The sequence below is a fragment of the Petromyzon marinus genome, chromosome 11, assembly GCF_048934315.1.
Source record: "Petromyzon marinus isolate PM22_M1 ecotype Great Lakes invasive population chromosome 11, UKy_Petmar_22M1.pri1.0, whole genome shotgun sequence".
Classification (NCBI taxonomy): domain Eukaryota; kingdom Metazoa; phylum Chordata; class Hyperoartia; order Petromyzontiformes; family Petromyzontidae; genus Petromyzon; species Petromyzon marinus.
In genome coordinates this window covers 19,996,936-20,013,833 of record NC_133677.1, presented here as the reverse complement: position 1 = coordinate 20,013,833, position 16,898 = coordinate 19,996,936, and the positions used below count along the sequence as shown (strand labels likewise).

The 16,898-nt window shown below is 47.1% G+C and overlaps 1 protein-coding gene across 1 annotated transcript; it reads left to right on the top strand.

Moving 5' to 3' along the window:
- Positions 1-284: 284 nt before the first annotated feature.
- Positions 285-6,251, top strand: LOC142924245 (uncharacterized). The gene is made up of 2 exons (XM_076066231.1): positions 285-1,123; positions 6,013-6,251. Exons 1-2 carry the CDS (start codon positions 649-651, stop codon positions 6,249-6,251), a joined length of 714 nt encoding a protein of 237 aa, XP_075922346.1. The 5' UTR covers positions 285-648.
- The last annotated feature ends 10,647 nt before the right edge of the window (positions 6,252-16,898 follow it).

Here is a 16,898-nt window from a genome sequence, read left to right as displayed (position 1 = left end):
CCTCCCCCTGTGGCGTGGCAGCCCCCGCGGGCACCGGAACCCCCGTGCACGCCGCCACATTGGGCGACTGGCATAGGGCAAGGTGTGCCTGAATGCCCTGCGCCACTCTCAGAGATGAAATGTCGGCCTCCTTGGCGATTGCAAGAACAACTCCCAGCTCCCGCATAGGGAGAGTAACCGCTCAAGAGTCAGCGAGTCCAGCGCCGATCCATCCATGTTGGGGAAAGCTGCCCGTGCCAGCGCCAGCGAGGAGCTGCAGAAGGTGAGCGGTGTCTCGGCTTCCTCTCACCTCCGCATTCAGAACTTGAGGCGCGCACTGGAAGGCGGCTCGAAGATAGCAGCCATCTGAGCATACGCAGCTGGAAGCGTTGCCCTATCCACCAGTGTAATGGATTTAAACGCCACTAAAGCTCTGTCATCCAGTGCTGTGGGGAGCACTTTGAGAGCCTCGTCCATGGGCCACCCTACTGAAAATTACGCTGCATCAAATCGGTCCTGGAAAGCCATCCTATCGCTGCCTGTCGCAATGAACGGGCGTACGGGAGGCAAGCGACGGAGTTTATGGCCGCCAGACGTAATTACGGGTGAGGGCGCACCCACGCCGCTGCAGGAGCCATAGCAACGCCGGGTTGCCGAGTCACATCGGTAATGGCAGCCGGTTGCGGAGTCGTGGAAAAAATGGTGCCCGGTTGCGGAGACACAGAGAAAATGGCACCCGGTTGCGGTGTCGCTGACAAAATGGTGCCTGAATGCTGCGTCGAATCCCGCGGAACAATGGCACCCAACTCCGGAGTCGTGTCCATTATAGAATTGGCACTAAATACGAACGAGGCAGGAGGCGCAATGGCGGGAATCCGCCGTTCCCGCGCTGAAAAAGTGTCGGGTGCACGCGGCTGGGCTCCCACCTCGACCATCATCGCGACGAGCTGCGCGGCGGACTGTAGAAGTTGTCTGAGCTGGCTCGTGAGGATATGCCAGGTGTTCGGCAGTGGTGAGGAGCCACCCACGGCTGCCTCCTGCTCCGGTTGGCCTGGCTCCACGGGGCGCATCTCCGGGGCCCCGGACTCCGGGGACGTTGCGGGAACATCCTCCATGCCGTCTTCATCGTCGAACCTCACCACAGGTAGGTACTTCCTCTTCACCGCCATTTAACATGGCGGCGAAGGCTGGAGACACTTCTGGCACCAGTTGTTGTGTGATGCAGGACGACTTGTATACTGAACTCTTAGTAAGGGCTTGCGCCAGTTTATTGACACAGGGGTAACAAAACACACCAGAGGTAGGTGTCCCTACACTCGGTTCTTCACGCGGACCTCAGGCTCTATGTATTCCTAGCCTGGGCTATCTCTTGGGCTCTCTCACTCGAGTCGGAATGGGGGCTCATCCAACACCCCACGTAATCTTAGCGGGCTCTTGCATACTTCTCTGAGCCCTACCCCTGGCTATATCTTCGGCTCTCCTGCTCGTAGAACCCGGACAGGGGATCAGTCAACACCGTCCGGTCACGAGCAGGAGAAACCTTGATTTGAAGCTTTCGTGACTGCAGGAATCCATACTCTTTGGTTCTTTCGGGAAAGTCACCTAGGTAGAAAAATAGATCACGACGTTTCGATTGCAACACAAGCAATCGTCATCAGGTGGGACAACCACAGCAAGAAAAAACTACTTTTTTTTTGCTATCGAAACGTCGTGATCTATTATTTTTCTACCTACGTGACTTTACCAAACCAAAGAGTAGGAGAGACCTTCTTCAGACGCTCACCATCCCGGGATACCACAACGACCCCTCTTTCATAAATTGATAAAATAAAATAACACAGCACTGTCCTACCAGACAGTCTCGCCCCCTTCACCTGATGAAGGCCGCTTGTGTTGTGGCCGAAACGTCGTGACCCCTCTTTCGTCATGGGGTCCCCCTAAAGTATATCCCGTGACATGACGTCATTGCTTCTCACAGCGCTCATGACGTCACGCCGTCATACTACTCTACACAGGCATTCCACACCTACACACACAAATGTCCAGGACTCCGGTTGAGTCTAAATTGCTTGTTTATTGACCAACAAAAGTGTTTTTTTTTCTGTCAGGGTTCCCCCAAATCCCTTGTATTTGCACGGGTTGTGTTTAGTCGAGGACGACTTTTTCTTCACAGGGAGGTAATCTAGTGTTGATACGTGATTCGAGGATAGAAATACTCACGCGATCCAAGGGTAGAGTCTCAGGATGATGTTACGAGGAAAGGGAGAGGTGACATCATGGGGAGAGATGGGGCGATTGGGGCGCTTCTGGAGAAGAGCAGGGTGGACGTGTATGGCGTGCACCGGCACAAAGTAAAGAAAAGTGTTGACTCAAGCTTTATCTGGTAGACTCTATAGATGGATTCTAGATTTGAAGCTTTCGTGACTGCAAGGATTCATACTCTTTGGTTTTATTCGGTAAAGTCATGTAGGTAAAATAAAATTAAATTACGACGTTTCGGAGGCAACACAAGCTTCCGTCTTCAGGTGGAAGTCAGCAGTAAATCTGTGTTGAGTACACAGCTCTAGACGATCGGGTTTATATATTGTCGCGGCATCTTTTGAGGAAGATCAACGTCTCGATGAGCTGTGACTTCTTATCTCGTTGTCTGTTAAAAGCTCTCACAGATAGGTGAAAATCCTCCCCGTAGAAGTTATTAATTCTAGATTTGAAGCTTTCGTGACTGCAAGGATTCATACTCTTTGGTTTTATTCGGTAAAGTCACGTAGGTAAAATAAAATAAAACAATTAAATCACGACGTTTCGGAGGCAACACAAGCTTCCGTCTTCAGGTGGAATAGTCACAGCAGAAAATCTGTGTTTAGTACACAGCTCTGAGACGATCGGGTTTATATAGTCGTGGGATCTTTTGAGGAAGGTCAGCGTCTCGATGAGCTGTGACTTCTTATCTCGCTGTCTGTTAAAAGCTCTAACAGATAGGTGAAAATCCTCCCCGTAGAGGTTATTAATTCTATATTTTAAGCTTTCGTGACTGCAAGGATTCATACTCTTTGGTTTTATTCGGTAAAGTCATGTAGGTAAAATAAAAAAAACAATTAAATCACGACGTTTCGGAGGCAACACAAGCTTCCGTCTTCAGGTGGAAGTCAGCAAAAAATCTGTGTTGAGTACACAACTCTGAGACGATCGGGTTTATATATTGTCGCGGCATCTTTTGAGGAAGGTCAGCGTCTCGATGAGCTGTGACCAAAGAGTATGAAACCTTCCAGTCACGAAAGCTTCAAATCTAGAATTAATAACCTCTACGGGGAGGATTTTCACCTATCTGTTAGAGCTTTTAACAGACGAGATAAGAAAAAAATCCGGAAAAACGCATGTCAAAAATGTTATAAATTGATTTGCATTTTAATGAGGGAAATAAATATTTGACCCCCTCTCAATCAGAAAGATTTCTGGCTCACAGGTGTCTTTTATACAGGTAACGAGCTGAGATTAGGAGCACACTCTTAAAGGGAGTGCTCCTAATCTCAGCTTGTTACCTGTATAAAAGACACCTGTCCACAGAAGCAATCAATAAATCAGATTCCAAACTCTCCACCATGGCCAAGACCAAAGAGCTCTCTAAGGATGTCAGGGACAAGATTGTAGACCTACACAAGGCTGGAATGGGCTACAAGACCATTGCCAAGCAGCTTGGTGAGAAGGTGACAATAGTTGGTGCGATTATTCGCAAATGGAACACAAAAGAACTGTCAATCTCCCTCGGCCTGGGGCTCCATGCAAGATTCACCTCATGGAGTTGCAATGATCATGAGAACGGTGAGGAATGAGCCCAGAACTACACGGGAGGATCTTGTCAATGATCTCAAGGCAGCTGGGACCATAGTCACCAAGAAAACAATTGTTAACACACTACGCCGTGAAGGACTGGAATCCTGCAGCGCCCGCAAGGTCACCCTGCTCAAGAAAGCACATATACATGCCCGTCTGAAGTTTGCCAATGATTCAGAGGACAACTGGGTGAAAGTGTTGTGGTCAGATGAGACCAAAATGGAGCTCTTTGGCATCAACTCAACTCGCCGTGTTTGGAGGAGGAATGCTGCCTATGACCCCAAGAACACCATTCCCACCGTCAAACATGGAGGTGGAAACATTATGATTTGGGGGTGTTTTTCTGCTAAGGGGACAGGACAACTTCACCGCATCAAAGGGACGATGGACGGGGCCATGTACCGTCAAATATTGGGTGAGAACCTCCTTCCCTCAGCCAGGGCATTAAAAATGGGTCGTGGATGGGTATTCCAGCATTACAATAACCCAAAACACACGGCCAAGGCAACAAAGGAGTGGCTCAAGAAGAAGCACATTAAGGTCCTGAAGTGGCCTAGCCAGTCTCCAGACCTTAATCCCATAGAAAATCTGTGGAGGGAGTTCTAGTTGCCAAACGTCAGCCTCGAAACCTTAATGACTTGGAGAAGATCTGCAAAGAGAAGTGGGACAAAATCCCTCCTGAGATGTGTTCAAACCTGGTGGCCAACTACAAGAAACGTCTGACCTCTGTGATTGCCAACAAGGGTTTTGCCACCAAGTACTAAGTCATGTTTTGCAGAGGGGTCAAATACATATTTCTCTCATTAAAATGCAAATCAATTTATAAAAAATTTTACATGCGTTTTTCTGGATTTTTTGTGTTGTTATTCTGTCTCTCACTGTTCAAATAAACGTGCCTACCATTGCAATTATAGACTGATCATTTCTTTGTCAGTGGGCAAACGTACAAAATCAGCAGGGGATCAAATACTTTTTTCCCTCACTGTATACAAACATTAAAAAAATCTGCAACATTTAACATACGTTTATGCGATGTTAAATACATTGACTTAGCATCAAGGAAGAAGACAGCAAAGTAATTAACATCACACCGCAGTCAAATGCACAAATGGTGCACACTACCAGTCTCTATAGAGGATAGCACAAATACCCCACGAACCCACCCTGGACCCCTTCCGGACCAACCCCATACCACTGGAGACAGCCTTGACCAACCCAAAAAATAATCAGAACCTACCCAGAATCCGCTTGGAACCAACCCAGACCCCACCAGACCCACCCAGGATACCCCGCAGGAAACCCCTCGGACCCACCCCGGACCTCCCCTAACCCACCGCTGACCCACACCAAACCCACCGTGGAACCCCGAGGACCCACCCCAGACCTTGCCCAACCCAACCTAGACTGCCCCGGCCAGATACCAGACCCCCCCAACCCCCTGAACCCCCTTGGACCCCACCCGAACCAACCCCAAACACATGCCGGACCCCCGCAGACCCATCCAAAACCTCCCTGGGACCTGCCCAAACCCACCCCAGACCCCACCTAGACCAAACCCGAACTCCCACTGGAGCACCCTGGACCAACCTTGGAGCCCCACCAGACCCACCCTGAACACCCCCCCCCCCCAGACCTCCACCAGACCCTCCCCCAGACCAGCTCCGAATCCCCGCCCCACCACACTTGCTGTTCTGCCTTCTAAAGACCATTCAACCTATAATTTATAACACACACAGATGTCTTAATGTACCTCCGATTAGCACGGTTGGCAACATATGGTGAAAAATAAGTTCAACATACATACAACCCACAAACCTCGCTCCCATTCTGTTGGATCACAGGTGCGTCTTACCACCGCCACCATGCCCAATGCACAGTGGTGCCTGCAAAGACCACAACCAGAAAGGATTGACACATTTTCTACAGACCAAACCCAGACAGGCATATTTCTCAGTCAGCCTAGGACCTTCGGTGTATCAATACTGTGCACTAAATTGTAATAAACTTAAACAGAATTCCACCAGATATCGGTACATATTAATTCCTGCCACCTCGACTGTCTTGAGTCGAAACCAGACAAGTGGCAGTCCTACTGCCAGTGTCAACATTTTTATTTATTTAGGGGCTTATGCTGGGTGACAGTCACTCAGTAAAACACGTGCTCCATGAGCGAGCGTCCCTCGCTGTTGTCTCGCCCTTTAGGAAGCTGGGCATCCCCTGCAGTCTCGGCCCAGCCCTCATCATGGTCCAGCCTCCTCAGCGGCATGGGGGCCACGGCAGCGATGATGGCGGTCGCCAGGTCAGAGCAGCTGTGGCGCTCGCACTCCTCTGCAAGGCCCCGCCAGCCGGGCGAGGGGCACACGGCGTCGTGCTCGATGGCTTCTCGGAGACAGTCTAAGGAACAACCGTGGAGTGGTGGTGTCAGCAACACAGTAAGTTGAGGTACAGGTGCACCATTGCAATTGCTTGTTTGCAGCACTGCTTGTGGAGGGACCTCCACTCGAGGCAGATCTTGAGAACCTGTCTACAGAGTATTTGGCCTATATTTACCGACGTCATGTAACAATACGGAAATGGCCAATCGACTAACTGTGGTGTACACCTTTTTACGGCAGGGTGACCAAAGGTAAGATCATTTTTAGATAGGAGTGGCCAAAAGTGGGAGAATTTAGATAAAAATTTTCTGCTGCCATGCCAGGGAGAAGGAACAGTGTGTTCACCATTACACCATGGTAGCTAATTATCTCAAATTCGACAGTTTCATTTGCAAGACAAAGTCCGTGTTGTAGATGGTGGATCCAGAGCTGCTGGGGAGGACCGTGGTGAAGGAGTGTGCATCATGGCGGCGGATTGATCTTCACTCACACTCGCCGTGCAGGTTGATGAAGGAATAATATTTTGTCTCACTTATTGCCGAGTTGCTGAAATTGGTTTGGGTGGCCCTTTACAGTTTAGCTACGCAGATCTACAAGGCACTCGAGCTTCTTTGCTACAGAAAGGCAATGCTTAATTGAAGATGAATGAAATTTGTTCAAAAAATTTTCATTGAATACTTCAATCATCACTATTGTATAGTTTTATCTGAGTCTGTTACCATGAGGCACACTTGTAATGCTGATTCTTAAACCGAAGAAAACATAAAAGGTGGCATTTGAAACACAAGAAGTAAGCTGATCCCCAAGGCTTGAAAAGGTATTGTTGAAAAAATATAGAACAAATGTACAAAAATATGATAGAGTGGGAGAGCAAGCGAGGGTAAGGAAGCATGAGAAAGCGAGATAGCGCAAGAGTCTGGCGAAGCGCATGGATGTGCGTGGAGTTCATGCATATGGCTTCAGCAAATAACAGAGAAGTTCATGTGTTTACATCTAGAGAATTGCGTGTGCACATACGCATGTCGTGTCCTATCGCGCAACTTAATTAGCGAACTAACAGTATTCCTGGTCAGCGTATTCCGGTTTATGTATATTTTTGCAGCTTTTCCAGCTTGCCCCGTAATCGAGTTGGGCTTCGAGAGGTTTTACTAGACTAACATTTGATTTTTCTCCAGTGCAATGAGCCATTCTCTGCCCCTGTTGGTGTATTTCGAATATTTATCTCTGGATCAGCAGAAACGTACAGAATCTTCTTAAGTGATATGTGCAGAGTAATAATTTCCTTTGGTGACTCTAAACAAACGGTGTAAATTCCACATTCCTATGGTCGGAGAGAGTCTATCCATGTCATGACCGATGCTCACTCTATACAAAGCAGCACATCAAAACCTTGCCCATCGTGGGGGTTACGTTCCTGACAATAGCCGCAATCATAAAAAACACAATTCGCAAACTCAAAAAATATGGTTTGGTTCCCGGTTCGTAACACGAAACCCCCTCCTTTGTTTTATGTTCGCCTACATGAACCGAAACATGAAACAGGAAGTATTTTTTTTATGTAAATGATCAGTAATATTATAGATTGAAAACGAAAATATGTATATTCTTCTGCGGCAGGATTGCGAGCACAGTGCAGTTAAGAGTACCTACATAGTACTTATTTACGATGCGCAATGTACAGGTGTGGTGCCACAACAGCGAAGCCACTCCGTGGGAGCCGTGCCTGCGGCGGGGGTGCTGCAGCAACAAAGCCACCCGGCTTCCGTCACAGCGCTTCCCCCAACACCCCCCACATGAACACACACACACACACATCCCCACATAGAGCCCCGAGGGGAGGTCACCTGGCCGACAGGTTTTCACCCAGAAGCCCTCTTATGGAACAGAACTTCATAGTTTCCTGCGACCAGGGAATTGAGCGACCTCCCCGAGGCTAATGTGCACCGCGGCGCCATGACCTGGGTTGTAATTACATGGTCACGACGGGGGTTGCTGAGCCACCGTGGATAGAGCACCTCAACACTCGACACGGGTCAGCAGGCAGGTAAGGGGTGGGGCGGAGTAGCGAGCGGCGGAAAAGCAGGGGGCCCTCCCCTTGCACAGCATGTGTAGGGGGTGGACGTCGGAGAGAGCACTAATCCGATTAGCAAAGAGCGGGAAATCCGAGGCTCCGGATTGGACGAGAGGCCAGCGGATTAGCGGCACGTTATCTTTGATGTAGGGACGATAAAAAGGGAGGGAAGTCAAGGGCAAAGTCTCTTTTGTTCGGGTTCTTCTGGAGTGAGGGATCGGAGGAGTCATCGTGCCCTGCTACTGGAACGTCCGTGAGATGAGTCGCAGAGCAGCTAAGCCCGGTTCCCAGCAAAAGCTACGTGCAGCCTCGCCTTTCCACGGCTTCCTACACCTCGAAATCGGATTGTAAGTACGGAGGAGAGAGGTAAGACAAAGGGGAATATCCCTTAGGGAGAGTGAGTAGGGAGAGATGGGACATATTGAGTCCTAGACCGCCGGGAGATAGGTTAGACCTGCCCTGCTGGCCCACACTGACACGGGTAGATTAGCTTCGTTAATCGGAGAATAAATCGCCAGTAGACAATAAACCTTGTCGTGTTGTCCCTGCGAGTGCGGAGAGGGGTGCATGGTGTTGTAAGCCTTCTCGTTGTGGTTGCCTGTGTTTGCGCACGAGCGTGTATTTTACCCGCGTGGGTGCAATCGCCACTGTGCGGCTCGTGGTTAGCGTGTGCGAGAGGGGCACGGCGGCGTACTCGCGAGGTGGTTCATACAGCCCTTTAAATCATGCCTCGAGGGGCCGCAGCGAGGGGGGGGGGGGAGTCGGAGAGCAGTGGGTCGCAGATGAGCGGGGAGTCGGGGGTCAGCCTCCCCGACACAGGAATCTCACGGTCAAAGCCGCGAATGGTCGAGCCATGGCAGCACAAACGGTGAACTGTACCTCAATAAACGTGGTGGAAATAGCCAAATCCACGATGGGAAAACCCGCGATGGCCAAGATTTTGGTGTACTTAATTTAATGAAATCAGACAAGTCAACAGCTGAGTCTGCCCTCAACTAAATTTTAACCTCCAACCTTCCAAATGCAAGTTGAGCACTCTGCTAACAGTGCCAAGCAGCTGGCTATTCATTGCCATGTGGCTGTGTAATTACGTGTTCTCTGTCGGAGAGATGCATTTGTCCTTCAGGGGCTCTATAGGTCCCAATTGCAAATGTAGTTAATTAAGTGCATGCTGTGCTGATCATGCAGCGGTGATGTACAGCTCACCTGGCCCACAGCTGTAGATGGCACGCAGGAGCTGCATGGCGTAGCAAGTCCGCTGGGCAGACACCAGGACTGAGGCTACCAGTCCCAGGGATAGCATGGGGAGCCGTCCCCGCCAGCCCTGAGTGAGACCCCGGACTAGTTCCACGCTGGCACAGCGGAGAACCAGGTATATGCAGTCCTCTGCAAAAGCCACGGGGGCATTGATTAATTAATTTGCTTTGACCGCCAAACAGTCCAAATATCAGTGGTCACTACGCTCGAAAAAGCACAAGCACTTACTCATCTTTATTGGTGGCCCTGAACCACAGAAGGACATTCTGTAACTCCTCTGATGGGGGAAGGAATTTAAACAGGAAGGACTACCTTGATTTGGTGCTTTAGAGACTGCAGGAATTACTCTTTGGTTTTTTCGGTAAAGTCACGTGGAAATAAGAAATAATCATAAAATTACATAATAACATACGACGTTTCGATTGCAACGCAAGCAATCATCATCAGGTATAGAAGAGCTAAATTGAAGAGAGAGAGGAAACACAGAACCGCAGATATATATACAGACAACTAAGTAGAGGGAGTTAACACAGAGACACAAAGAGACACAACGTACGGAGCACAGAGAGATAGGGTCTATGTGCCGAGGCCTTAGCATGTAGGGGAGACAAAGAGAGATGGAGAAGCACATAAAATCGAACAAGATTTAGTAAAATTTGGAAGCAATATAATGCAGCACAGAGGGTCTATCAAAACACAATCAACGGATGGTCTGGCTGATTACGTTATTTCAAAGATTGCTAAATTATAGGTTAAGAGTGATAGAGTACAGATCGCAAACACATATATAGACATCTAAGCAGAGAGAGTTAGCAGAGAGACGTACAGAGAGAGACACACACATGGGACACAGTGAAACAATGCTTCTGTGTCGAAGCCTTAAATAGAGGGATAGGGGGGGGCGGAGACAGAGAAAAGGAATACAAATTAGCATGGACTGGACTGAGCAAGTAGAGGAGCCACGCACATGCCGCTGCAGCGTGGTGAGGGGGGGGGGCACAAAAATCAGATTAGCATGCCCACAGGGACTGTGGAGAGAGACAAGACACATACACGTAGACACAAAGGCAGAAACACAGGTAGAGACAACACTGAGACACAAACTTAAGTTAAGTGTGACATTTGAGAGAGAGACAAGACACATACACGGAGACACAGAGGCAACGCAAAGACACATACTTGATACCTCCCCATAGAGGTGGTTCAAACTTGATTTGGTGCTTTCGTGACTGCAGAAATTGCTCTTTGGTTTTTTCGGTAAAGTCAGGTAGAAATAATAATAAAATTACATAATAGCATACGACGTTTCGATTGCAACACAAGCAATCATCAGACCGCAGCCCCTTCGCCAGCATTGACTCTTAATACCTCTCACACCACGGTTAATGGTATGGTTTTACAACATGGAGTATGAGTAGCGCCTCGCAGCTGTCTCTCTCCCCCTCCTCTGTTCCGACCATGGACGAACTCGTCCGTCTGAACGGGGCCCGTAGCTATCCGTGTTGCTAAAGTTGAGGCTTAAAGGCCGTGATCTGAACGTGGCTCTTTCACTCCAGCGCTGTCCTACCAGACAGTCTCGTCCCTTCACCTGATGAAGGCCGCTTGTGTTGTGGCCGAAATGTCGTGAGAATTTTATTGTGTTATTTTATTTTATCAATTTATTATTTTATTCTCATTCTACGTGACTTTACCGAAAGAACCAAAGAAGATGAATCATTGCAGTCACGAAAGCTTTAAATCGAAAAATAGAAGAGCTAAATTTAAGAGAGAGAGGAAACACAGAACCGCAGATATATATACAGACACCTAAGTAAAGGGAGTTAACACAGAGACACAAAGACACACAACGTACGGAGCACAGAGAGATAGGGTCTCTGTGCCGAGGCCTTAGCATGCAGGGGAGACAAAGAGAGATGGAGAAGCACATTAAATCGAACAAGATTTAGTAATATTTGGAAACAATATAATGCAGCACACAGGGTCGGTCAAAACACAATTAACGCATAGTCTGGCTGATTACGTTATTATTATTTCTTATTTCTACGTGACTTTACCGAAAAAAAACAAAGAGTAATTCCTGCAGTCACGAAAGCACCAAATCAAGTTTGAACCACCTCTATGGGGAGGTATCAAGTATGTGTCTTTGCGTTGCCTCTGTGTCTCCGTGTATGTGTCTTGTCTCTCTCTCAAATGTCACAATTAACTTAAGTTTGTGTCTCAGTGTTGTCTCTACCTGTGTTTCTGCCTTTGTGTCTACGTGTATGTGTCTTGTCTCTGTCCACAGTCCCTGTGGGCATGCTAATCTGATTTTTGTGCCCCCCCCCTCACCACGCTGCAGCGGCATGTGCGTGGCTCCTCTACTTGCTCAGTCCAGTCCATGCTAATTTGTATTCCTTTTCTCTGTCTCCGCCCCCCCCTATCCCTCTATTTAAGGCTTCGACACAGAAGCATTGTGTCACTGTGTCCCATGTGTGTGTCTCTCTCTGTGTCTCTGTGCTAACTCTCTCTGCTTAGATATCTATATATGTGTCTGCGATCTGTACTCTATCACTCTTAACCTATAATTTAGCAATCTTTGAAATAACGTAATCAGCCACACCATGCGTTAATTGTGTTTTGACCGACCCTCTGTGCTGCATTATATTGTTTCCAAATGTTACTAAATCTTGTTTCATTTGATGTACTTCTCCATCTCTCTTTGTCTCCCCTACATGCTAAGGCCTCGGCACAGAGACCCTATCTCTCTGTGCTCCGTACGTTGTGTCTCTTTGTGTCTCTGTGTTAACTCCCTCTACTTAGGTGTCTATATATATCTGCGGTTCTGTGTTTCCTCTCTCTCTTAAATTTAGCTCTTCTATAGCTGATGATTACTGCTTGCGTTGCAATCGAAACGTCGTATGCTATTATGTAAATTTATTATTTCTTATTTCTACGTGACTTTACCGAAAAAACCAAAGAGTAGGAAGGACTACCATTCACTTCCTGCAAATTTAAAGTAATTTTACCAACCCCCGTGAATTTTTGTGTACGTTGAACTTCCTTCAAGGAGTATGTAGCCAACCGTGCTAATCAGAGGTGCGGCAGAAGGACAACAAACTAAAAACAAAAAGCAGTTCTAAAGAAATGAGTTTTCAATCCAGATTTAAGAGTGCATAGCTCCAGTGGCTTCCTAATATCAGAAGGAAGAGCGTTCCAGGAAGTTAAGTTGATCTCAACCGGGAGTTGAACTCATGGGTTCTAAATTGCGAGTCATCTTTATCAAATCATAAAATATATCCATGCAACAGCTCTTCACTTAATTCACTTACACTGCTGGATTATATTTGTTCCGCCTGAGGACGACCGCTTGTGTTGCGATCGAAACGTCGTGATTTATTTTATTTTATACCTATATGACTTTACCGAAAGAACCAAAGAGTATGGATTCCTGCAATCACGAAAGCTTCAAATCAAGACTTAATTAACTTGTTTATATAACTGTAGACGTTTTAAAACCATGCTTCTGCACAAGTGCACCACAAATAGCAGGTAAATTGCCACCTACTGAAATAAAATCCATGTGGCTGAACAGTGTAGCGTGCGCACAAAGCACGCATCATAACCTCACCCATGCTGAAAGAGTCACAGGTGTGGACATAGGCAAGAGCTCCCTGCACTCGGCCTTGGCAGCACAGGGCCTCAGCTGCCTTCCCGTGGGCACCAGACACGGCAAACACGGCGTGTGCCAGCACCAAACACAGAGGGGCAGTCGTTGGCTCCGTCTCACCATGCCGGCAAATCACATCTCCTAGTGCTTCGGAGAATGTTAGCCTGGATGCAGACACACCATCACACCACAGACAAGCATCACCTCTGTACATAATGCCTGTATAGCAATCCCTTGCCAACCGCGGACTTGCCTACCACGAAATTCATGTATACACCTTCTTTGGTTCTTTTGGTAAAGTCACGTAGAATGAGAATAAAATAATAAAATAACACAATAAAATTCTCACGACGTTTCGGCCACAACGCAAGCGGCTGTCTTCAGGTGAAGGGAACAGACGTGTCGGGACGACAGAGCTTCAATGAACGATGTTAGGATTCGTAGCGACTTTTAAGCTGGTTGGGAGAAGTGAGGCACCTTGACAAAAGGATTTACATATCAATTAGCTGAGGGATTAGCTTGTGACTGGTCACAGAAATGGCTATGTTAAAGTCAAAACCTACACATCCACAGAGGCAACTAGTAATTTAGCATTGAAATAGCTAAGGGATTAGCTTGTGCAAATAGCTGAGGGATTAGCTTGTGACTGGTCACAGAAATGGCGATGTTAAAGTCAAAACCTACACATCCACAGAGGCAACTAGTAATTTAGCATTGAAATAGCAAAGGGATTAGCTTGTGACTGGTCACAGAAATAGATGTTAAAGTAAAGGCCTACACATCCACAGAGCTTCAATGAACGCTGTTAAGATTCGTAGCGACTTTAAGCTGGTTGGGAGAAGTGAGGCACCTTGACAGAGGGGGTCTACATATCAAATAGCTGAGGGATTAGCTTGTGACTGGTCACGGAAATGGCTATGTTATACACGTTTTATTATCTGTATACCAATTTACTAAACGCAGCCTGTAAGCACGGGTCTGCAACACGCAATTTACAAATGTTGTGGGGATGCGGTTCTACTCTGCACCTCCGCGCCACCCATGGGGCTGCGTCGTAGCCTATCAGCTGTCTGTCTGCTTTGTTGTGATTTTCGAAGGCCAAAGACCGTGTCGTATCGCAACCATAGAGGGAGGTGTACCGGAACTTACACTAAAAAAACACAGCATCCATGCATCCTAACTTTTTAAATGAAAAGTACCAACACCACCGATCCAGCCAGCAGCACAACTGATCCAGCCACCAGCACCACTATGACTGCCTCCTCGCCTGCCTCCTCGCCTGCCCACTCATCTATCATTGATGACTCGGAGGAAGAGGGGAAGGGTGAGCTGAGCTCCTCCTTCTAACCACCCCTTCCCCCATCATCTTATTTTAGTATCTTGCCCTTCCCCCGCACCTCCGAATAGGACGGTTGGCTATGTACGGTACAAAAGAAGTTCAATATAATACATACATTTTCATCATCACCGTTAATATTAAAGGTATGTAAAGTTAATGTAATGTTCATGTTTATTACGTTATTGTGTAATGTACTGTATTTTATTGTGTTTAGTTAATAAACAGGCAAGTTAATTAAGCTACGACGAGTCTGACCATGGCCCCTATACTTGACCAACCACGGATTTGCCTGCCGTGGCTTTTTCCAGGAACCTAACCCTCTCGATTAGCAAGCGATTTCTGTACTTCGTGTATTGTGTTAATATCAGCATTTGGGGTGACATAAGTGGCCAAATATGTGAAGGAAGTGGTGTGAGTGTGATTCTCATGTACATATCGGTGCTGTGTCTGTGTGTGTATCTGTATGTATGTCCATGTGTCTGGTAATGTATCTGTGTGTCTGTATTGGCTGTGTGATGCTGTGTGGAAGCTACCTGGCTTCTTTTAAAAGCTCTGGGTCTTTTGGCCACAATTGTGTCCTCTCTACTCTATGCTTACAAAATTTGGACCCCTTTAAACATACATCTGTGTTAGCTTGAAACATTCAGGCTGGCCTGCCTGCAATCCATGCTGGGTTTAAGCAGGCTGGATCGTGTGGGGAGCTCAAACATCTTGAAAGAACTGGAAAGAGTGCCATTCGTGAGCTTCTCCTGCAGGCAAGGTGACATTGGTTGGGTCATGTAGCCTGCATGCCAAGCCTCTTTGTGGCGAAGTAGGTTCTGTTTGACCACATGGAGAATGAGCAGGCAGAGAAGACTGGTGATGATTCACTGCTGAAGGGATCCGAGGAGGAATCAAGCAGCGAGGATTCGTCAACTGTCTTCTACAGCGTATAAATCTACTCTGACTTTTAAAGGAGGCTGCTATCCTAACTCTGTTTGCACGTGGACAAGGACATTGCTGTCGAGGACTATCTGTATATATATTAATAAATAGTTTATGATTTAACATGTCTCAATCATCTCATGTCTTTTCATACGAATCACGATGTGAATGAGGAAAACTAGAAATTATTGTTATTTTGTATATATTTTTAATTGTGGTTTAGCACGTAGGCTTTCGGGCCCAATATCATCCATAGAGGTGTTTTTTGGGTTAGATCGCGTACATATTTAAACGTGTCGTTAAAACCCGCCACCACTCGACACAGCCAACTAGTAAGGGTTGTCACGGAAACAGAACAAGCCAATTCGTCACTGGTACTTTGGAGAGCCAAGCCATAACATTTACAATTGGAGTACGACGTTTTGCCAGTAATTACAACTAGCTTCATCAGGCGACAGCCAGATTTGTGACACTCTCGCGCAAAGTGGGGGGGGGGGGGGGGAGATTACCGAGTCAACGTACATTATGCATGTGCATTATGAGAGCCCTTTGATCTTGTCCTTCCTGTCTATTGTGTATTAAAATAGCCGTACCAATGGTAATCCCTATTGAAGTATGCTGCCCTTTATAGGCATGCATTTAAATAATGTATTATTTGTTGGCACCCGTGTTCAGCAGTAACAGAGCACACGTGCCAACAAGGACACTCAGTTGATTTTAATGTTGAAGTTCTGTGCAAAACTAGCTACTGCTGGCCAAGAATAATTCGAGAATCTATCGAAATTGAAAGAAAAATTTACAGTTCGGATAGCTATCGCCTTTGTGCTGTGTGGAAGCGACTCATCAAATAGTACATTAGATGAAACTCCGAGTACCCACTCAGGAGGTATAGTGGTAAAGCAGTGGAGGAAAAAAAAGCAAATTTTTAAATTTGCCCTTGTTGAATGATAGAGTCGATACACACAGCAAGCGAGATTAAGAAAGCGCATCGGAAGAAATAACGGAGTTGAGAGAGAGAAGACAATTGCCTGCTGGAAAAGGAAAGGCATTCCTACCGAGGGAGACAAGTTGACAAAGATTTTGATCATGGGAACCGGTGACGTGGCTCGATCTTCCCTATGTGCGCAACACGCTACCGAAAGAAAACAGAAAATCCAATTCAAAGGCTAAAATAAGCTCCATTTTTTGTATAATAGCCCGATAAACAATAACCCCATACATAGACTGAGGAAGAAAGGGAAGAGCCTGAACAAAGGGGAGGAGATTACGACGGAGATGGGTTGGAGGTGGAGAGAAGGGGAGAGGGGAGGTCGTAAAGGCGGCTGCACATTCAAGGAAAGCGGCATAGAAAGAGTTGAACGGGGACATGGAGACAACAGACAAAGGGTGGAGAAAGAGGAAGAGAGGATCTTTCAGTGCTCCCTACAGGAAACCCACAAAACTGAATTTCCTAAACTCGTGTCGCCTCCGTGACAG